Source organism: Watersipora subatra, chromosome 10 (assembly GCF_963576615.1).
Source record: "Watersipora subatra chromosome 10, tzWatSuba1.1, whole genome shotgun sequence".
Taxonomy (NCBI): Eukaryota; Metazoa; Bryozoa; class Gymnolaemata; order Cheilostomatida; family Watersiporidae; genus Watersipora; species Watersipora subatra.
The window spans coordinates 60,484,304-60,510,281 of record NC_088717.1 but is presented as its reverse complement, the minus strand read 5'-3'; the positions used below and the strand labels follow the sequence as shown (position 1 = coordinate 60,510,281).

General features: G+C 37.3%; 1 protein-coding gene across 1 annotated transcript in view; it reads right to left on the bottom strand.

Annotated features, from left to right (window-relative positions):
- The window catches only part of LOC137406628 (NADPH-dependent diflavin oxidoreductase 1-like), a 62,408-nt gene that overhangs the window by 7,766 nt on the left and 28,664 nt on the right, over positions 1 to 25,978 (bottom strand). The window contains exons 6-11 of the mRNA XM_068093240.1: positions 23,188 to 23,309; positions 15,330 to 15,417; positions 7,674 to 7,758; positions 7,398 to 7,550; positions 5,129 to 5,246; positions 1,467 to 1,547 (exon numbers count right to left, since the gene is read on the bottom strand). Of these exons, the coding sequence (XP_067949341.1) occupies positions 1,467 to 1,547; positions 5,129 to 5,246; positions 7,398 to 7,550; positions 7,674 to 7,758; positions 15,330 to 15,417; positions 23,188 to 23,309 (647 nt within the window). The remainder of the gene's footprint in view (positions 1 to 1,466; positions 1,548 to 5,128; positions 5,247 to 7,397; positions 7,551 to 7,673; positions 7,759 to 15,329; positions 15,418 to 23,187; positions 23,310 to 25,978) is intronic.

Genomic DNA, 25,978 nt, shown 5'->3' with positions numbered 1-25,978 from the left:
TACCTTTCTTCTTAATTCATTTAAACTGCACAAAAATACTTTTCTCAAAATATCAAGTTCAAAAGTTAGAATGGTAAATGTTTTAGATGTTAAATAAAAACAAATTTCATGTCCAGAGACTTTTTTATTACCCGGGCAACGCCGGTTAGTACAGCTAGTCTATCTATATATCTTTCTCTTTCTATCTATTTTGACTTTTTGAATGATTGCAATAACAATATAGGATTGGTTGTACTGATAGAGCTCAGTGCTTATTAGACACAAATTTCTTTAAAATGTAACAGAAAAAAATATTACCCATAATTATATTGGTAAAAAAATTTCTTTTCATGATTCATATTAGGCTTTTTAAACAAGATTTTGCAGGAGCCTCAAACACACAAAACCAATGTGGCGGAGATGCATTGCCAATGATATCAAGTTTGTTGGTCAGTAGATCCCAGGCTACATAGGTATGAGAGTAATGCGTGCTAGACCTCGATATGAGAGACGGCTCATAGGCAGATCCCACTGAAATTATATATTTCCATATAAAAATCGCCGTTTAATGCTTTCTTTCAAATAAAAAAAACAGGGGTAAAACATTGTCAAAAAAATAGGTATTTTATATCTTTCAATTCAAAAGTTTGTGATGGTAGAAAAGGTGAGAAACTAAAAGACTGCCTATGCCATTACACATATTATTCTTGTTCCCCCTCTATGATGAACAGTGTTGTTTGCTACACCTTAGCTTAGGAAGCCATCACCATAGCAGACTTACTGAGATAGCCAATCTCATGATAATTTAACCGCGAGGCCAACACGCAGTCATTTGTTGCTGGAAGATTCTATAGAGTTTTGCTCTTCAAATATCAGAAGATAAAATATCGATTTAAAATAACTTTTCTGCACCTGTGTGCCAGTACCACATCAACAGGTGTGCCAGTACCACATCAACAGACCTAAATGTATTTCTGCACCTGTGTGCCAGTACCACATCAACAAACCTAAATGTATTTTTATCATATGAATGATCCTCGCTTCACCTTTCTGAAATCTAGATAAGAAACAACTTTTGTGAAACACTTTCCTTGTGGATAAAATGTACGTTCAAGCATATATGAGAGCAAAAAGCTTTTCGTGTAACAAAGAGTTGCAAGAGAAAACAACTCCTTAATGTATAAGTCTATATAAAAGCTGATTACAATGTTTTTGAGAGATGAGATGATCAACTGTGCTAAGGGGTGCGATGGATATACATGCGCTTCACACTATGCAGTTTGAATAGCTAAATATCTCTGACTCAGGGGTTTGGAGGTTAAAACCATTAAAGTCAACGCATCACTAAAATCATATTGAATTTAGGCTAAACCTTTCAAACAAAATTCAGTCTTGAAATTTTTGTACCTGCATGGATCTAACTGAGAAGAAACTCAACCAAAGCTGTGGAACATACCACAGCCTCTATAGTAGCTTAAAACGCTGACCTGGACCAATCAGAATGCAGGGTTCTCCTGCCGCAGGAAATCTCAGAGTTCCTTTTTCTGTGAGCACAGGTACAGTATTATCTATAAACAGACCGATATTTCCTTAGCAACGGCTAATAAGAAGACAATTCCACACGAATGCTGATGATCTAGTGATAAATTTTGCCACCTGAAATTTTCATTGCCATTAATGTGCTATCTTTGTTATTATATGCTAAAAGTTAGCAGTTGTTTCTGTAACTACTAGGTGATAAAGGAATGTACAGACAGCAAGTAAACCATGGATTCTAATCAGATGTTTATAGAAGCTAATAGACTCGAGCCCAGACAACTTTAGTCGTGATGAATTTGATTCAGTTAGGCAGATGTGAAGGTCAAGTGTGATTGTCCCATATAATGTTAGCAAATGCAACTCTTACTTCTTCTTTCCCGCTTTATGCTGTCTATTTGATAAAAACAAGTTTGAGTAAACATCAAAATACTATAAGTCTTTTTTGAGATAGAAATACTTTTGCCGAGTTCGAGTAAACATCTTATTATTAGACCACTTAAGTTTCAGTCTTCATTTTAAACAATTTTTTAGGCAATGCAAACCTTGAAACCTTAAGTTTACCCGCTTAGTAGCCACTACTTGGAATGTATGATTACCAGTGTGTCTTGCATTTGACTCGACTGCAGCATAGACACCAAAGCATTCATCTAACAATGTCTCAAGATTTGGTACATAACTTTGCTAAACTCTTTTTTAACCATCATGCCATACAATAAAGTGCCATACCTGTACATGCAGCAGAGAGGGAATAAATCTTGATAATTAATTTTAAAAAGATTTAATAACATTAGCTATGCCTATAGCATTCGCTTATTGAACAGTTTTTAATATTATGTTGTGATAGGATAAGAATGTAGCCAGAGTTTTCACGGTATGTTATGATAGGATAAGAATGTAGCCAGAGTTTTCACGGTATGTTATGATTCATTGTTTGATGTGGTGGCCAATAGGGTTAGTGTGTGGGCATTAGGTAGTCTGGAGCACAGAGAAGTTGGTTGGGATAGTTTTTACCTTTAAAATGGTTACTTTCGAGTAGTTACTTTCTAAATGATTCTCAAAAAGTATGCAGTACTTGTGTTTTGTTAGTGAACACTTGCTATAATAAGTATGTTGTACTTGTGTTTTGTTAGTGAACACTTGCTATAATAAGTATGTTGTACTTGTGTTTTGTTAGTGAACACTTGCTATAATAAGTATGTTGTACTTGTGTTTTGTTAGTGAACACTTGCTATAATAAGTATGTTGTACTTGTGTTTTGTTAGTGAACACTTACTATAATACATATGCTGTACGTGTGTTTTGTTAGTGAAAACTTGCTATAAAAAGCATGTAGAGTGAATCTTTACCACAATGAGTCGTTTCCTTCCATCCGAAACCACAGTTAGAGGTTGGAGAAAAGATTGCATCATATGGGATTCAACCACACTATACCTGGGTTAGCAGCCAGGCACACCACTATCTGCACTAACTGTTCGCGTTCAGTGATTTTAGACTAGTTGTGCACATATTTATTCTCTGTGCACTGTCAGCACACCTGATGATCTCATATGGTACACCTGATGATCTCTTATGGTACACCTGATGATCTCTTATGGTACATATGATGATCTCTTATGGTACACCTGATGATCTCTTATGGTACACCTGATGATCTCTTATGGCACACCTGATGATCTCTTATGGCACACCTGATGATCTCTTATGGTACACCTGATGACCTCTTATGGTACACCTGATGATCTCTTATGGCTCACTTGATGATCTCTTATGAAACACTTGATATTCTCTTATGACACACCTGATAATCTCTTATGGCACACCTGATGATCTCTTATGGCACACCTGATGATCTCTTATGGCATACCTGATGGTCTCTTATGGTACACCTGATAATCTCTTACAGCACACCTGATGATCTCTTATGGCACACCTGATGGTCTCTCATGGCACACCTGATGATCTCTTATGGCACACCTGATGATCTCTTATGGCACACCTGATGATCTCTTATGGCACACCTGATGATCTCTTATGGCACACCTGATGATCTCTTATGGCACACCTGATGATCTCTTATGGCACACCTGATGATCTCTTATGGTACACCTGATGATCTCATATGGCACACCTGATGATCTCTTATGGTACACCTGATGATCTCTTATGGCACACCTGATGATCTCTAATGGCACACCTGATGATATCTTATGGCACACCTGATGATCTCTTATGGCACACCTGATGATCTCTTATGGCACACCTGATGATCTCTTATGGCACACCTGATGATCTCTTATGGCACACCTGATGATCTCTTATGGTACACCTGATGATCTCTTATGGTACACCTGATGATCTCTTATGGCACACTTGATGATCTCTTATGGCACACTTGATGATCTCTTATGAAACACTTGATAATCTCTTATGACACACCTGATAATCTCTTATGGCACACCTGATGATCTCTTATGGCACACCTGATGATCTCTTATGGCACACCATATGATCTCTTATGGCATACCTGATGGTCTCTTATGGTACACCTGATAATCTCTTACAGCACACCTGATGATCTCTTATGGCACACCTGATGGTCTCTCATGGCACACCTGATGATCTCTTACGGCACACTTGATGATCTCTTACGGCACATCTGATGATCTCTTATGGCACACCTGATGATCTCTTATAGCACACCTGATGATCTCTTATGACACACCTGATGATCTCTTATGGCACACCTGATGATCTCTTATGGCACACCTGATGATCTCTTATGGCACACCTGATGATCTCTTATGACACACCTGATGATCTCTTATGGCACACCTGATGATCTCTTATGGCACACCTGATGATCTCTTATGGCACACCTGATGATCTCTTACGGCACACTTGATGATCTCTTACGGCACATCTGATGATCTCTTATGGCACACCTGATGACCTCTTATGGCACACCTGATGATCTCTTATGGCACACCTGATGATCTCTTATGGCACACCTGATGATCTCTTATGGCACACTTGATGATCTCTTATGGCACACTTGATGATCTCTTATGAAACACTTGATAATCTCTTATGACACACCTGATAATCTCTTATGGCACACCTGATGATCTCTTATGGTACACCTGATAATCTCTTACAGCACACCTGATGATATCTTATGGCACACCTGATGATCTCTTATGGCACACCTGATGATCTCTTATGGTACACCTGATGATCTCTTATGGCACACTTGATGATCTCTTATGGCACACTTGATGATCTCTTATGAAACACTTGATAATCTCTTATGACACACCTGATAATCTCTTATGGCACACCTGATGATCTCTTATGGCACACCTGATGATCTCTTATGGCACACCATATGATCTCTTATGGCATACCTGATGGTCTCTTATGGTACACCTGATAATCTCTTACAGCACACCTGATGATATCTTATGGCACACCTGATGATCTCTTATGGCACACCTGATGATCTCTTATGGCACACCTGATGATCTCTTATGGCACACTGGACTGCTGACACACTAGACTGCTGGGGTTATGGTCAATGATAAAATATGGTTATTCCTAGAGTGATACTTACCAGCTGATGAGTCCATATTGGCCAGCCAGTTGCTGCAGACACCTAGCCTGGGTTCCACAAGTTTAGTACGGTACTTGACCACGGCTACCAGCAGCTCTATAATAGCCATGCCTTTTTGCTGTAACGGCATCAAAGCTTGTTTCAGGCATCCCTACTCGTGCTATTAAAGCTCGGCTATGTGGAAACATGGTGTATACGACTCATGGTGTATACGACTGGTGTTTCCATTTCAAAAGACTAACCAGGAAAACAAATGAAACTCAAGGAATTGAAACCCTATTTAAATAATTTTCCATTCATTTTTGCACAAAAACTCAAAAGTTAATTTTTATGCAGATTAGAGAAACAAAGCAAATTTGAAGGCATCTTCAAACATCACAATTTCATAATCAGATCAGCAACATGGTCACCAAATCTGCAGACAGTTAGAGGTGCTCCTAAATTAACTCTTTCAAGGTCGATTTATTATCCATCTTATAAAATTAAAAGTATACACCCCCTTTAAGGTGGGGCGAAAAGTTATTTTATTAAAATCTGGCATCGTTGAAGTGCCATTTTAACCCTTTGCACCCTAACGGCTGATATTCCGCCATTGCATAGGGGGTGTACAAATGCTATTTTTAAGTAACAGCGTAAACTAATCAAATGAATTTTTGCACAGGGTGTAAGATTAGAAATTTAACTTCCATTTTTAACTATTTTCAAATATCTTCATCTACTTCCTTCGTTATAATAACAATGTTTAATGAAATTATATCACCAAAAAATTGATACGACTCGTTTGCTGGCAGGTCATGAATGGGTGTGACTCGTTTGCTGGTAGGTCATGAATGGGTGTGACTCATTTGCTGGTAGGTCATGAATGGGTGTGACTCGTTTGCTGGTAGGTCATGAATGGGTGTGACTCATTTGCTGGTAGGTCATGAATGGGTGTGACTCGTTTGCTGGTAGGTCATGAATGGGTGTGACTCGTTTGCTGGTCGGTCATGAATGGGTGTGACTCGTTTGCTGGTAGGTCATGAATGGGTGTGACTCGTTTGCTGGTAGGTCATGAATGGGTGTGACTCATTTGCTGGTAGGTCATGAATTGGTGTGACTCGTTTGCTGGTAGGTCATGAATGGGTGTGACTCATTTGCTGGTAGGTCATGAATGGGTGTGACTCGTTTGCTGGTAGGTCATGAATGGGTGTGACTCGTTTGCTAGTAGGTCATGAATGGGTGTGACTCGTTTGCTGGTAGGTCATGAATGGGTGTGACTCATTTGCTGGTAGGTCATGAATGGGTGTGACTCGTTTGCTGGTAGGTCATGAATGGGTGTGACTCGTTTGCTGGCAGGTCATGAATGGGTGACTCGTTTGCTGGTAGGTCATGAATGGGTGTGACTCGTTTGCTGGCAGGTCATGAATGGGTGTGACTCGTTTGCTGGTAGGTCATGAATGGGTGTGACTCGTTTGCTGGTAGGTCATGAATGGGTGTGACTCGTTTGCTGGTAGGTCATGAATGGGTGTGACTCATTTGCTGGTAGGTCATGAATGGGTGTGACTCGTTTGCTGGTAGGTCATGAATGGGTGTGACTCGTTTGCTGGTAGGTCATGAATGAGTGTGATGCGGGTGAAGAATTATATGATGCTAACTATAATTTTCCAGATTATTTTGTGTCATGAAACGATGATGAACTGGTGCTCGATGGATATGATGCTACTGTAAAGATTTTTACAAGCTTTTAAATTGTACAAATTTTTATCATTTTCACCCGAAGAACTGTGAAACACTTTTTTCTCTTTTTGGTGACACTTGCTGTGTGTTGTTGGACTTTTCACTAGTGTTTTACCAAATATCATTGTATTGTGAGCATATTTAGATATGTTTAATATAAGTTGAAAAACTTCTTCTAGTCGTTGGACGAATTGCCCAGGGATACTGACACACATTGACGCCAATGGCCATGGTTTTTCTACCATCATGGCTAATTTACCAATACTATTTTGGCCAAGGATATTTTACCATTATACAATCATGGTTGGAAATCTATAAATGTACATATATATAGAAATAAATTAATATAAAAAGCAGCATCAAGAAGAACAATGTAACTAAATGACACCCCTTTCACACAGATGGTCACAAGAGTAATGAACAGGTAAAATATGTAGGCAATACATGGAACTTTAGTGAATATGCTTAAATAAAATCTAAGGTCAAATAGCTTGTAACCTACATATTTTTTGTAGATACCTAGCATATGTGACTAGGACAGACTAATACCTACTGGAGCTGAGGCTATAGAGAAAGCTCGGGGTTGTAGCGCAGGAAAGAGGTCAAGAATGTAGTTGACTGGAATGTAAGGCGTTGTGTTGGGAAACTCTGTTAGTACCTCTATGATAGATCGTTTCACTCGGTTGCAATAAGAAAACCGCGCATCCTGGGAAAAGTACACATTGTCATAGAAGCACGGTATAGTAGTGAGTAACTTGAGGTATTCAGTACTACGCAGTGCCATAAAGAAGCTGTATAAATTCAGACACCTGCAACCCTTGTCACTAACCTGGCCCTCTGCTGAACAGAATTCCTCCAGTTTTTCTTTTTCTTGCTCGTCTCTCGAAAAATGAGACATGAGCTCAAAGAAATACCTAAAGAATAAGGGCAGATGGTTGAACGTATTTATAACTCCATGAACTTAGCAGTCAATCAAATCAGGTGCATTAGCAAACAAGAACGGAAAGCGCAGATAAAACTAAAAATTCCGAATTAAACTGCTTCTACATCTATTATCTATAAATCTCAGTGTCTGTCCATCAGTCGGTCTGTGAATCCGGTCTGTCCAGCTATAGCTATTAAAATCTTGGAATGAAGAATCCGTATTACAGAAGATTTGATCTCGGAACCTCCCTTTCACCAGGCAGTAAGCTCATCAATTGAGCTAAGCGAGATGCATTAGATCCGCTGGGCGATATGACTGGTCATTTAAGTTAAAATACGCATCTGTGCATTACGTTATGGCACAACACCATTAAAGCTTGCTCTCACTGCTCTTATTAGTAAGTTTAGCAATACGGATACTAGCTGACTTAAATTAGCTATTGGCAATGTGCCAGGCTAATGGCAAGCAACTACATTACCTACCACTGTTTATAAGCTGTTTTTAATACCCATGCAACACCGGGCATTCTGGCAGTCTATATATAATACAAATCCCAAACTTTGTCTTCTGTCATCTGTTTGTCCAGCTATAGCTATTAAAAAATCTTGGAATGAAAAGCTCGCTTTGTGCTGAATTTGAGCTCAAGAAGATAGCAACGGCAAGTTTCTAAACGCGCTTTTAACCACAAAGCTACGCAGTTGTTACAATGCTATCGCTTTTACCATATACTGTATACCCTTTTCCCGATTGCACACGTTAAATGACGTATTAATTGATACATTGATACATATTTTCCGCCTAACTCTACGAAATGCGATGCTTTTTCATCTTCGCCATACTAGGGCTGATTTTTTTCAACTATACAATATCAACAAAAATTATTCTCGAAATTCAAATTTGGCAATTGTTGTACTGATTATGATGAAATAACAAAAATTTTGATATGCTATTCGCCGAAATACCTCCCACAACGCCGGAAAAAAATGCGTTGCTGGCTATCTCAGTTCAACGTTGTTCGTTATAGTACAAACAGATTGGCAAACAGATAAGTGATAAAATTTTAGTTGAAAGTTTGAAGCTTAGTAAAATAAATACTAAAACTTCCTTTGGGTAAACTTCCTTTGGATAAACTTCCTTTGGATAAACTTCCTTTGGATAAACTTCCTTTGGATAAACTTCCTTTGGATAAACTTCCTTTGGATAAACTTCCTTTGGATAAACTTCCTTTGGATAAACTTCCTTTGGATAAACTTCCTTTGGATAAACTTCCTTTGGATAAACTTCCTTTGGATAAACTTCCTTTGGATATGTGTTTAGTAAGTCAAATTGATTTAAGTTCGATTCAGCATTTATGTTACACATCTGTCCCGAAGGTAAGAACTCCCCATGATACGAACTACGCGTAGTACATTGCAATGTTACATTTTCTTGCAGATCATAACCCCTAAATACAATAAAGTTATTGTAGGTACTAACTATAGTTACTAAGGTTAACATATTGTTTTGTATCTACTTTTTGATGATGATTTTGATGATTTTTACCAGGAGGTGTTTGCATTAAATAATTACTATGGGTTTCTGTACCACTCTATACGATATTTTCACCTTATAATGCCAACATAGAAACGAATTGAAATCAGAGCATTGTACATCAAATCATTTTTTATTGTAATTGTAGCAAAACAATATATTTAGCCATTACTTGCTAATGATTTCACATTTACATTTAAATACCTTTACAGTTTTATTTTTCCTCCCGATTTATTTCCACAAAACACTTCTTTCATGATATAAAATTTAAAAGTTACAGTTGTTTGAAAAAGTTTGAATTTTTTCTCGTAATTCCTTTGAAATGCACAAAAACACTATTTTCATAATATGAAGTTTAAAAGTTAGAATGGTAAATGTTATACGTTAAATAAAAATAAATTTTCCGACCACGGATGTCTTTATTACCCGGACATTCATCTAGTCGCTAATATTCTATAAAACTTCTGCGATGTTCTGAGATGTTCTGAGATGTTCTGAGATGTTCTAGCCCGAATAGGTTCTGCATCTAAGATTTGAGCCTCGTTATGGCGCATCTCTAGTAACCCTAGTACTGATCAAGCGTGTCAAATTAAAAAACAAACAATTGATCTCATTATTTAGCATTTAGGGGTAGGAGAGCTGCGTGACAAGCATGCTCACCTTGACATAGAATGTCACACGACACTGTCTTACAACTACTGAGTAAAGGAGCAGCCATCTAACGACCAACTTTGCTTCTTGCAAAAGCACATTGACCAGCCTATCAATCTCCACAAACCTTAATTCAATAGAATGATATGAAAATAAAGTGGAATGGCTTTTTACCAATATACATGATTTAACCAAACATGTCCGAGTGTGTTTTTTGACCAAGTGTGTTTTTGATGAAAAAATTGGCAGCCAAAAAATACTATAGAAATGCATGAGCTCTCTATATAATACCTAAACAAAACAGAGATGAGGCTCCATTTGGCTGGACCAAACTGAACATGGATGAAGCCATTCACACAAACCTTTGTAGTTTGTCTTCTCATCAACATCATCCAACATTAAAAACACTGGTCCAGTTAGCGAGTGAACAGCCAATAAGAACTTCATCCGAAACTTACAGAAATTGCTAAACTAATTAAAGTAGGCCTCCGAGCAGCTCACTTTGTGTTACTAACTGTTACGTTATTGAATCATTGGCTTTGCCGTTTCCGGTTAGTGCATGCGCACGCAGTTCTGTTTTTATCCTCGAGGATGCGTTACACGTTTTTCTAATGCTCTTGTATTGTATTCCTTATTCACTTATGTACTATTGTTCGTTATTCATAATATACGTTCTACAGCATTAACTACACACATATTCAACAATGGTGACAAGGATGGGATTCGTAATTATCTCAATGTCCCCTATCGTTTTACTGTATTAGTTACCTGTATTTTTGTACTAGAACTGTTGCCTTTTTCTTGCGCAAGACACACGTTGTTGTGCATCTTTTTCTTAACAGAAATTCTCTCATAAAGCTCAACAAGCATTAATTTTGCAATGGCAGCTCAAAATTCCATTGGACGCATGGAACCATTTGATGAGTCAATTGAGTCATTCACATGTTATTTAGAGCGTTTTGATTTCTACACGGAAGCTAATAGCATTGATGATACCAAGAAAAAGGCAACTTTTCTGAGCCTCATAGGTCCCAAGTTATATAAACTATTACGTGGTCTCGCAGCACCAGATAGACCAACAGCTAAGTCATTCGAAGAATTAACCACGCTGCTAAGTAATCATATCTCACCACCTCCACTCGAAATTGCGGAAACATATCGCTTTCATCAACGAAACCAGCTACCTGGTGAAAGCATCCATGAGTATGTTGCACAACTCAAGTTACTTGCTGAGCATTGCAATTTTGAAGGTGCGTACCGTGAACGGGTACTACGTGATAGACTGGTCTGTGGAATTTACTGCGAAAATGCTCGCCGCAAACTGTTAACTGTAGCAGACTTAAATCTTTCACGTGCCATAGAGATTGCTCGAGGTATGGAGCAGGCTGGGAAAGATGCCGAAGTCATGACACAACGACAGCCAACAGAATCTAAAGTCTGTCACATCTCTAACATGCATTCGCCTACTACCAGTGGCAAACCTTGGCCTTGTCGTTCCTGCGGGAGCACCCTTCATCCAAGAAAGCAATGCCCACACCTTCAAGCTGAATGTTTTAAATGTGGTCGGAAAGGCCATCTTCAATCTGTTTGTGAACAGAAAACTCCAAGTAAAAGACCTCAACTCCAGAAGCCTCATAGACGAGCACAAAACACACACATTGTAATGTCAGATGCAATTACAGAGGAGCATGAAGATATAGCTCATATAAACACACTGTCTAAGGAGCACAGCCACCCACCAATCATGCTAGATACACTCATCAATGGTATCCCAGTGAAAATGGAACTTGATACAGGTGCAGGAGTGTCCACAATGCCATATCATATCTACAAAAAGATTAAAGGCTCATCGGAACTCCAACCTACATCTACTACTTTGAAACCATACGGCGCAACGCAGTCAATTAAGCCGAAAGGAGTCATCTACCCAACTGTGCATTTCAGCAAGCAAGAAAGTAAAGCAAGGATGTTTGTGCTAGATAAATCCGAGGGTGAGCAGGTCCCATTGTTTGGAAGGGAATGGTTAAACCACTTTAAATTAAACTGGTCAGAGATCAAGGCTAATCGGGTCGAGGCAACGGCACAACTGATGGACACTCTAGTTGCAAAGTACCCGTCCTTATTCAAGCAAACTTTAGGAGAAATGAAAAAGGTTGAAGCAACGCTCCGTGCGCGCGTAAGTGCTATTCCTATTCGGCAAAAGCATCGAGTTGTACCATTCGCATTGCGGGCAAAAGTAGAACAAGAACTTGAATCTCTCCTAAATGAAAACGTTATCTCTCCAGTAGAACATAGTGAATGGGCAACACCTGTAGTTCCCGTCATAAAACCCAATGGTTCCATTAGGCTGTGTGGAGACTTTAAAGTTACCCTAAATCCTCAGCTAGTTGTTGACTCATATCCTATGCCATCTATAGATGACCTTCAAGAAAAAATGAGTGGCGGAAAGTTATTCTCCAAATTAGATTTGTCAAAGGCCTTTGCTCAGATCAAACTAGATGCAGCTTCAAAGCCTTTAGTTACTATCACTACACATAAAGGACTGTTCCAGTACAACCGACTCCCATACGGGGTGGCCTCAGCGCCTGCCATCCACCAGAGAGCAATGGATGACATACTGGGTAGCCTACCAAATGTCTTATGTTATCAAGACGACATATTTATTACTGGTCAGAACTATGAATCACATCTATCTACTTTGCATAGCGTTTTAGACCGTCTACAGAATTATGGGCTAAAGGTCAATAAAGAAAAGTGCTGCCTCCTACAATCATCAATTATTTATTTAGGACATCGCATAGATCAACACGGCCTGCACCCTATGGAAAGCAAGGTTAAGGCTATCAAAGAGGCTCCAACACCTACAAATATTGGTGAGCTTCGATCTTTCATAGGCTTAGTGAACTACTATCAAAAGTTTTTACCAAACTTAGCAACAGTCATGCACCCATTGCATCAACAGTTACGCAAAAATGCTCACTGGAACTGGTCTTCACAATGTCAAGAAGCCTTTGTTCAGTTAAAGCAGCTGTTGTCTACAGACTGCGTGTTGACACCATACGATGTTAACTCTCCTCTGATACTGGCCTGTGATGCCTCAGCATGCGGGGTAGGGGCAGTCTTATCGCACAAACTTTAAATGGTGAAGAAAAGCCCATAGCATTTGCTTCTCGAACATTAAGCCCAAGTGAGCGAAACTACGCCCAAATCGAACGAGAGGCACTATCAATTATCTTTGGGGTAACAAAATTCCACCTCTACTTGTATGGCCGCTCATTTACCTTGCTCACTGACCATAAGCCATTGGTTACAATTCTAGGCCCAAAAACCGGTGTTCCTCCTATTGCTGCGATGAGAATGCAAAGATGGGCCGCTATTCTAACAGCGTATACATACGACATAGAATACAAGTCATCACTCGCTCATGCGAATGCTGATGCTATGTCACGGCTTCCGCAGCCATGCAGAAGACTTCATTGTGAACAAACAAGACTATTTCACATTGAACAATATGCCCAACTACCCGTGACATTTGAGACAGTATCCATAAAAACTCAGGAGGACAAAACATTGAGCAATGTCTACAACTCAACCATACATGGTTGGCCTCCATACAGTGCCGCAAACATAGATCCATACTTTAGATGTCGACAAGAGCTCTCGACGCTAAATGGTTGCTTGATGAGAGGCATACGCCTTGTTATACCCTCTAGTTTGCGAGCCACAATACTCACCGAACTCCACCAAAGTCACTTGGGGATGGTCAAAATGAAAACAACAGCACGCAATTATGTATGGTGGCCACAAATTGATGAGGACATTGAAGCCATTGCAAGGTCTTGTCCGCAGTGCAATGCGGTTAAACACAATCCTCCATCAGATCCCCACCATTGGGCCCCTGCTGATAGTCCATGGCAGCGAATACATTTGGATTATGCCGGTCCTCTAGATAATACAATGTTCCTAATTATAGTAGATGCCTATTCCAAATGGCCGGAAGTTTTTCCCATTCGGACGTCTACTTCAGCAATCACCATAGCAACACTACGAAGAGTCTTTGCTACACATGGGTTGCCCTATACAGTGGTCACTGACAATGGACCTCAGTTCACATCAGGGGAGTTCATGCACTTCATGAAGAGCAATGGTATACGACATTTAACAACGGCACCATACCACCCACAAAGTAATGGTCAAGCCGAACGATTTGTACAGACATTCAAACAAGCTTACAAGGCTTCGACAGAAGCAGTAAACACGAAAGTTGATAAGTTTCTCCTCAAATATCGTACATCGATTAGCATGGTAACAGGCAAGACGCCAGCAGAATTACTGATGGGCAGATGTCTGCGAACAAGACTAGATCTTCTGAAGCCATCAATTCAGGCTGCACCACTCACAAACTTCTCGCAGAAGCGTCACTTTCAGGAGGGTGATTTAGTGTGGTACAAGACGTTTCAGAGACCAGCCGTTCAGTGGCTGCAAGGGTCAGTCATGCATCTTCTGGGAAATTCCATGTATGAGATTTTAGATGCTTCCACCTCAGGTATTGTAAGGCGTCACGTTGATCAGCTACGCAAAAGAGAAACCTCTCCGTACTTGGCTGACACCTCCAATGAAATGAACAGTGAACGCGAGGTGACAAAACCCAATCACTTGCCGATGGGTCAGGAGACAGGTGTCAATATTGAAGCGGAGACGTGTCCACACGAGCAGCCCTCTTCAGGCACCGTTGACTCGATTCCATGCACCCCCATGGCACAAGAAATACTACAATCACCACAATCAACACCTATGCAAATCAGACGATCAGCGCGTGCGAAAACTGTTCCATCATATTTGTCAGATTATGAACTGTCCTAAAAAGGGGATTACAATTAGTGATGACATGTTTCTTCCCTAGGGGAAGGAGAGATGTTACGTTATTGAATCATTGGCTTTGCCGTTTCCGGTTAGTGCATGCGCACGCAGTTCTGTTTTTATCCTCGAGGATGCGTTACACGTTTTTCTAATGCTCTTGTATTGTATTCCTTATTCACTTATGTACTATTGTTCGTTATTCATAATATACGTTCTACAGCATTAACTACACACATATTCAACACTAACGACCTTTCAGCTAAGAGTAGATGCTGCAATTGCATGATGATAAACTCTTTTTTTCGACTTATTATCAGCTAAAAGTAAGTGAGTAAATGCCTTAAGATATTACATAGAACAGCGCAAGCACAAACAGCAGGAATCGTGTCTGCAAAACTTCTAGCAGTTCGAGGAGTTGAAGAGAATTTTCTGCTCGACAGCAACATTTAAGAGTAGCCCAAGACTGTATATCAATTTCATGAGTGTCTTTACAAAGTATCAAATTTACCAAGTGCTTACCGAGTTGGAACTGAGCTAAGATCCAAGTAGTCTGTGGCCAAATCCCTCCAGGTGGAAACTTTGGCTAGCCTAAAGGGTATATGTGTGCCTAGAACATAGGAAGGAAACACCTCAACAGCAACAGGAACTACTATGACACTATTAATGAGCCAGGTTTTGAGTCTATTTCCATGAAGAATATATATAGACACATATTGCATTGTAAAAGTATATATAGACACATACCGCATAGTATGAATATACATGTATATAGACACATACTGCATAGTATGAATATATATAGACACATACCGCATAGTATGAATATATATAGACACCTACTGCATAGTATGAATATATATAGACACGTACTGCATAGTATGAATATATATAGACACATACTGCATAGTATGAATATATATAGACACATACTGCATAGTATGAATATATATAGACACATACCGCATAGTATGAATATATATAGACACGTACTGCATAGTATGAATATATATAGACACATACTGCATAGTATGAATATATATAGACACATACTGCATAGTATGAATATATATAGACACGTACTGCATAGTATGAATATATATAGACACATATTGCATAGTATGAATATACATGTATATAGACACATACTGCATAGTATGAATATATATAGACACATACCGTATAGTATGAATATATATAGGCACATATTGCATAGTATGAATATATATAGACACCTACTGCATAGTATGAATATATATAGACACATACTGCATAGTATGAATATATATAGACACGTACTGCATAGTATGAATATATATAGACACGTACTGCATAGTATGAATATATATAGACACGTACTGCATAGTATGAATATATATAGACACATACTGCATAGTATGAATATATATAGACACGTACTGCTTAGTATGAATATATATAGACACGTACTGCCTAGTATGAATATATATAGACACGTACTGCATAGTATGAATATATATAGACACGTACTGCATAGTATGAATATATATAGACACATACTGCATAGTATGAATATATATAGACACGTAGTGCATAGTATGAATATATATAGACACATATTGCATAGTATGAATATATATAGACACGTACTGCATAGTATGAATATATATAGACACATATTGCATAGTATGAATATATATAGACACATACTGCATAGTATGAATATATATAAACACGTACTGCATAGTATGAATATATATAGACACATATTGCATAGTATGAATATATATAGACACATATTGCATAGTATGAATATATATAAACACGTACTGCATAGTATGAATATATATAGACACATATTGCATAGTATGAATATATATAGACACATACTGCATAGTATGAATATATATAGACACGTACTGCATAGTATGAATATATATAGACACATATTGCATAGTATGAATATATATAGACACATACTGTATAGTATGAATATGTATAGACACATACTGCATAGTATGAATATATATAGACACATATTGCATAGTATGAATATATATAGACACATACTGCATAGTATGAATATATATAAACACATATTGCATAGTATGAATATATATAGACACGTACTGCATAGTATGAATATATATAGACACATACTGCATAGTATGAATATGTATAGACACGTACTGCATAGTATGAATATATATAGACACGTACTGCATAGTATGAATATATATAGACACATATTGCATAGTATGAATATATATAGACATGTACTGCATAGTATGAATATATATAGACACGTACTGCATAGTATGAATATATATAGACACGTACTGCATAGTATGAATATATATAGACACATATTGCATAGTATGAATATATATAGACACATACTGCATAGTATGAATATATATAGACACGAACTGCATAGTATGAATATATATAGACACGTGCTGCATAGTATGAATATATATAGACACATATTGCATAGTATGAATATATATAGACATGTACTGCATAGTATGAATATATATAGACACGTACTGCATAGTATGAATATATATAGACACATACTGCATAGTATGAATATATATAAACACATATTGCATAGTATGAATATATATAGACACATAATGCATAGTATGAATATATATAGACACGTACTGCATAGTATGAATATATATATAGACACATATTGCATAGTATGAACATATATAGACACGTACTGCATAGTATGAATATATATAGACACGTACTGCATAGTATGAATATATATAAACACATACTGTATAGTATGAATATATATAGACACGTACTGCATAGTTTGAATATATATAGACACGTACTGCATAGCATGAATATATATAGACACGTACTGCATAGTATGAATATATATAGACACATACTGTATAGTATGAATATATATAGACACATACTGCATAGTATGAATATATATAGACACGTATTGCATGGTATGAATATATATAGACACGTACTGCATAGTATGAATATATATAGACACGTACTGCATAGTATGAATATATATAGACACGTACTGCATAGTATGAATATATATAGACACGTACTGCATAGTATAAATATATATAGACACGTATTGCATAGTATGAATATATATAGACACGTACTGCATGGTATGAATATACAAGGTCTGATCCAAAAGTTTCCGGAATTGAGTTGTATACTCGTGCATATTCACACGATGGAAAAACCCATTGCAGGGTTGGCTGGGAAACACCTCTGGAGTGTTGTCACAAAATTTCAGGTTGCTATGACAATGCGTTCTCATGTGAGCTAACGATATGTCAAGCTCTGTCAGGTGCTTCGATATTTTAAAATTTTTTTTTTATCATCATGTCTAATAAACAAGAACAGCGCATGTGCATTAAATTTTGTGTGAAATTAGGAAAAACAAGGATATTACGACCTTTAAAATAAAGTTTTGATCATTTTTGAAAGCTTCCTTAAAATCGTTGCAAGCGTGCATCCTGAGCTCGTTTTGGTCATCAGTCAGCAAGCTTGGCACGAACTTTGCTGCGACTCGTTTAATCTGTTAAAAATTGTTTAAATTGTCAGTTAAAACTTTTTGAACAGTTTCAAAGATAAGTCCAGTCTCTCAAAATATCTCTAATGGTTAAACGTCGATCTGGCATGACTAGTGACCTCACATTGTCAATTTACGAGCAGGTTCTTGCCGACGCTGGTCTGCCAGACCTCGCGTCATCTTCAGTGCTGTTTCTACCTTCACAAAAACGTTTGTACCACTCAAAAATTTGTGTTCTTTATAGACCAGCATCTTCAAAAGCAATAGTTAACATTTCAACTGTCTGAGTACTTGTTTTCCCTAATTTCGCACAAAATTTAATGCAAATACGCTGCTCCGATTGATTAGGCATGACGATAAATTTGTTAAAAAAAAAGACGGAAGCACCGGACAGACCTTGACATATCGTTAGCTCACATGAGAACGCATTGTCATAGCAACCTGAAATTTTGTGACAACAATCCAGACGTGTTTTCCAGCCAACCCTGCAATGGGTTTTTCCATCGTGTGAATATGCACGAGTATACAACTCCATTCCGGGAACTTTTGGATCAGACCTCGTATATAGACACATATTGCATAGTATGAATATATATAGACACGTACTGCATAGTATGAATATATATAGACTTGTACTGCATAGTATGAATATATATAGACACGTACTGCATAGTATGAATATATATAGACACATATTGCATAGTATGAATATATATATAGACACGTATTGCATAGTATGAATATATATAGACACGTACTGCATAGTATGAATATATATAGACACATATTGCATAGTATGAATATATATAGACACGTATTGCATAGTATGAATATATATAAACACATATAGCATAGTATGAATATATATAGACACATATTGCATAGTATGAATATATATAGACACGTACTGCATAGTATGAATATATATAGACACGTACTGCATAGTATGAATATATATAGACACGTACTGCATAGTATGAATATATATAGACACATATTGCATAGTATGAATATATATAGACACGTACTGCATAGTATGAACATATATAGACACGTACTGCATAGTATGAATATATATAGACACGTACTGCATAGTATGAATATATATAGACACGTACTGCATAGTATGAATATATATAGACACATACTGCATAGTATGAATATATATAGACACGTATTGCATAGTATGAATATATATAGACACATACTGCATAGTATGAATATATATAGACACGTACTGCATAGTATGAATATATATAGACACGTACTGCATAGTATGAATATATATAGACACGTACTGCATAGTATGAATATATATAGACACATATTGCATAGTATGAATATATATATAGACACGTATTGCATAGTATGAATATATATAGACACGTACTGCATAGTATGAATATATATAGACACATATTGCATAGTATGAATATATATAGACACGTATTGCATAGTATGAATATATATAAACACGTACTGTATAGTATGAATATATATAGACACGTACTGCATAGTATGAATATATATAGACACATACTGCATAGTATGAATATATATAGACACGTACTGCATAGTATGAATATATATAGACACGTACTGCATAGTATGAATATATATAGACACGTACTGCATAGTATGAATATATATAGACACATATTGCATAGTATGAATATATATATAGACACGTATTGCATAGTATGAATATATATAAACACGTACTGTATAGTATGAATATATATAAACACATATAGCATAGTATGAATATATATAGACACATATTGCATAGTATGAATATATATAGACACGTACTGCATAGTATGAATATATATAGACACGTACTGCATAGTATGAATATATATAGACACGTACTGCATAGTATGAATATATATAGACACATATTGCATAGTATGAATATATATAGACACGTACTGCATAGTATGAACATATATAGACACGTACTGCATAGTATGAATATATATAGACACGTATTGCATAGTATGAATATATATAGACACGTACTGCATAGTATGAATATATATAGACACGTACTGCATAGTATGAATATATATAGACACATATTGCATAGTATGAATATATATAGACACGTACTGCATAGTATGAACATATATAGACACGTACTGCATAGTATGAATATATATAGACACGTACTGCATAGTATGAATATATATAGACACGTACTGCATAGTATGAATATATATAGACACATACTGCATAGTATGAATATATATAGACACGTATTGCATAGTATGAATATATATAGACACATACTGCATAGTATGAATATATATAGACACGTACTGCATAGTATGAATATATATAGACACATACTGCATAGTATGAATATATATAGACACGTACTGCATAGTATGAATATATATAGACACATACTGCATAGTATGAATATATATAGACACGTACTGCATAGTATGAATATATATAGACACATACTGCATAGTATGAATATATATAGACACGTACTGCATAGTATGAATATATATAGACACGTACTGCATAGTATGAATATATATAGACACATACTGTATAGTATGAATATATATAGACACGTACTGCATAGCATGAATATATATAGACACGTACTGCATAGTATAAATATATATAAACACATATTGCATAGTATGAATATATATAGACACATACTGCATAGTATGAATATATATAGACACATATTGCATAGTATGAATATATATAGACACATACTGCATAGTATGAATATATATAGACACATACTGCATAGTATGAATATATATAAACACGTACTGCATAGTATGCATATATATAGACACATACTGCATAGTATGAATATATATAGACACATACTGCATAATATGAATATATATAGACACGTACTGCATAGCATGAATATATATAGACACGTACTGCATAGTATGAATATATATAGACACATACTGCATAGTATGAATATATATAGACACGTACTGCATAGTATGAATATATATAGACACATACTGTATAGTATGAATATATATAGACACGTACTGCATAGTATGAATATATATAGACACATACTGCATAGTATGAATATATATAGACACATACTGCATAGTATGAATATATATAGACACGTACTGCATAGTATGAATATATATAGACACGTACTGCATAGTATGAATATATATAGACACATACTGTATAGTATGAATATATATAGACACGTACTGCATAGTATGAATATTTCTAAGCTTTAAATTTTTAGCATTGTAGCTTTACATCTAAAGCTAAAGAAATAGCCTTTGTAGGTGATCGTCTAGCCAAAGTCCGACTACCACAGATGAACTGCGAGAAAATTCTCAAGAGTTCCAGCTTACAAATAGCCGCGAGCCTGGTTAGGGAAATCCTAACCAGTATGAAAGACAATCAGTTGTTTAATAACATACCTTAAAACTTTTGGTAGACCATTATAAATTTAGTTGCTATCTGATGACAATGTAACTTTTGATCGAAGGCACAATAAAATAATGTGCATTTATAGTATGAAAAATTATGTTGAAGTATCAATTTTATAGTATGACTTACGATGGAACTACATCATCACGCATGCAAAGTGCAGTATCAAGATTTATAGAAAGATGATTTTACAGAAATGCTGTCGATAGTACGCATCAATCAATCACAGCGCAATCAGACTATCTACTATTAAATATGCTTTTGAAAGTCGGTGCAAGCATCCGCCCCAACGGAGCTTCATCAAATAAGTATCGATTCAAGCACAAAGTAAATACGAGAAATCATTGCTGCAATTACAAATCAAGTCTATCAACAGAGACAAGTTTACACCTATCTGTCTCCAGCTTTCCTATTCAATTTTTTTTCTAGCTCTTTGAAAACATAGTGGTGTAAACAAAATGCCACATATAGCAGAACAAGATACTCAAGTCACAAGTGGATGGAACTATCAATCATATCCATTGTGGTATTATAAGTTTTTTCGGGAAGCAGTGAAAGATTGAGGACAGCTTGAGCCGATCAGGAAGTTCGGATAATCTCATGAAAGAAGTAATGACATAACATTGACAAAGACAAAACCCTCTCAAATACAGACAGAATCATCAGGTGAGACTGATAAACGTAAAAGTAGTGTTTTAACAGTGTGGGAGATGAAGAAAAGTCTAAAAGTGTCTGTTGTTATGGAATGGTGAAACCTGCCAGTAGAATCACTAGTTACCTCAACCAGCCTTCATTTTGGTCATGTTTTCGTTCCCTACTATGACCACATACCATGTACTACTCTAGTATGACAATGTATGCATTACTCCTCAATAAATTGAATCATTGTACGATCTTGATGCAACTGTCCAGGGAAGATCAGTAAGTTATAAAATTGAATCACTGTATGATGTTGATGCAACTGCCATAAAAGACAAGCCCATTATAAAATTGAATCGCTGTGTGATGTCGATGCAACTGCCCATGAAAGACCAGCCAATTATAAAATTGAATCGCTGTGTGATGTTGATGCAACTGTCCATGAAATACCAGTCAGTTATAAAATGGAACCACTGTGTGAGCTTCTGGATGCTCAAGGTTGATTCTATACATTACCTATGTTATGATATTGGCCAAATTTTGGTAATTGTAGGGAACTCCCTTATCAATGTTTTTCTCTTTTAGCACACCTGTGTCCACATAAATATGTATGATTGATCAGCAATATTTTCAGCAGTCACATTTAAAACACAGACAGCATAGAAGTAAAATTGAAAATATCTGCCACCATCTACCACACCATTATAAAAAGAAGACAGTTCCACGACTCAACAGCGAAAGTACCTGATGCAAAAGGCTCTATAGATATACAGCCGCTGCCATCTAGGCTCAGCAGAGTGAGAAATGTCTCTACCATAGACTGAGAATTCTGAGGCCATAGGTAGGCAACGTCACCAACATCATATCTACAACAGGTTGGTTCACATTCTAAGTAACAGACTAAAGATTCAGATGGTCATATTTAAAAATGTTTCACCACGCATGTATATACAAATGTCGCAGTTCGTAGGCAAGTTCCTAATAAAAAAACTGGGAATCACTTTGAATTAACTCAGCTGTGTAAACTAACTTCACAAAGAGGTCTGGATAGAATGCAGAGTTACCCCAAGTTTGAATTAAGTAATTATTGAGCGCACAAACTTCAACGGGCCAGATCAGTTTACTTTTTTATACCATCGATTCTTGACAGTCATAACTCTCTATTACCTAACCATTAGTAAATAGTAAAAAGATATCACGCAACCTGCTGGCACCATGCTGACCAGAAAACACTTGCTGATCATAAGCTGTATAAGATTCAATCAGTTTATAGACTTAACTAAGGTTAATTGCTGTGTGCAGAGATGATCTGAAATCACTAGAGCAGGCCTACTTTTTAGCAGTGGGAGACTGAAAAAAAGAAAGTCCACATGAATGGTGTAGAGTGCTTTTGTAGCCCTGGCTTTGTCAAGGAATAGAATGTGTTAATCCATATATTAGTATGGTGAGGACATTAAGTAGGTGCATGCACTATCTGAACGCTTGTCGTGTAGTCACTATTTTTATTATTCCTTTGATCTTTTGTAAGAGTTGGCATAGTTACTAAACAAAAAATATTCAACTGAAACTAAGTTGCTTTTCATGGATGGTGTGACAAATTTTTTGCAAGAGAATATAAATAACCATTATTACAGTGACAAAATCGTTATTTTGTTTCATTCGAAACTTTGGTAACATATATATGAATGCATGTTGCTTCGGTTGAAACTTTGGCAACATATATATAGATGCGTAAAAGAAGAGAATAGCCAGACCCAGGGCCGAGGAAGGCCGTTATACGGCACATCAACCTTGCCGAGGTGAGGAGAATGGCTCAGATAGCTGAGCCGAGAAAGACTCAGGACTGACCGACCAGACTAAGGCTAGAGGAGACCGAGCCAGGCCAGCCGTCAACTCAACCGGAAGGACGATTGGCTGGTCACTAGCCGATAGAAAACAAGCTGAGCCAACCACCAAGCTAGCATATTACAGACCGACCTGTTGCCGAGCTGTTATTGCATGTTGTTATTTCATGGCTGTTATTGCTTAGTTTAAGACAAGGGTGTCCAAACTATAGTTTGTGGTCTAAATGTGGCCCACCTGCCAAGCTGGAGTTGCCCAGTTGCGCTAATTTTTACGCATGATATGATTCATAAAACTCACAGGATTTGTTCTGCATAACCTATGTGCTGCACATATACCTATTAATTATATATAGTTAATAGGTCTATGGTGTTGCATAATTATTGTAAGCATCCAAAAATTCTTCATCACACAACATAATATTTTGACCAAATCTACAGTTATACATGTATACCGGTATATAAATTTTATAAATACTGCACTCTGCCATGCATTAGCATGCAATTGTATTCCATCACCTCTTTTCGCATCACCCATTTGGTAATGTACTTATACATGTCATTACATCAGCATTTCATTGATTAGTAGCTTCCTGTTGCTTACCTATAAATATGCTGACAACTCAGTTTTGTTTCATATACTTCAATTAATCTGTAAATGGACATATTGATAATGGCTAGCACAAAGAGCAGAAGTTACAGCCTACCATTCGAATATTTAATGATGACTGAACGATGGAGTTTCGTTTTATACTGCGTTATGATAAACCTCAGTGCTTGAGAAGCTATGATACATTTGCTGTTATCAAGAGAACTAACATTCAGAGACACTACAATGCTCAGAATAGAGAGAAGTTTGATCACATGTTTCTACCAGATTTTCAAGGAAGAAAAGAAAGTTTGAGAATGGCAAGTAAGAAGAAGTATGAAAGAAGTGGCTAACCTGAAAAATCAAATCCATCAGCCACGACCTCTTCTAAGGAAAATGGCCCAGGAAAATGGTGTGGCTAAGTGCTTGGAGTGCAACCAGGCAGGCCACTGGAAGAGGAGTTGCCCCAGAAGACAGACCAGTAGCAGCACCACCCAGGTACCGAACTAGGGAAACGCCTACCGCCCGCAGCAGTAGGGCTACCTACTGGCTGCAATAGTGCACCAAGACTTCAGAACCACAGAAAACTAAGAGGGGCAGGCCGAAGGAGGTCGGAGGTTGATCTGGAAGGCTAGCACTATCCTGCTAAATCGGTGTCTCCTGTCCAGATGACTCCGGTGGAGATGGTTCCCATCTACAACCTTTATCGTAGCTATGAAACCTAGGTGAGGAGGAAAAGGAAAATGAGATGGACCCTCGGAAGTCGCAACAGGCGGCCAGACAGGCCCAGAGGCAATATCTCCACCAAATCCAAAGGCGGGCTAGACCACGAAAGGCCTTGGGAAATGCCTGGAATCCGGAGAGACGGTCCGGAGAAGCCGAGAAACCCCAAGCAAGAAAAAAGCAAGAGGAGAAAAGTGTGACCAGAATAAACCATCCCAAGAGATCTGGGCTGCAAAGGTCAGGACAGGGAGCAGATTTGGCGTCAGCTGGAGCTCTCAGGAGACCTGAGCATGGATCGGGACGGAGGGGGAGTTTAGCCTCGGTTGAGCACTTTAGGAAACAGAAACAACCTAGGTCAGGGAAAGAAGGCCCGGCAGGCGCT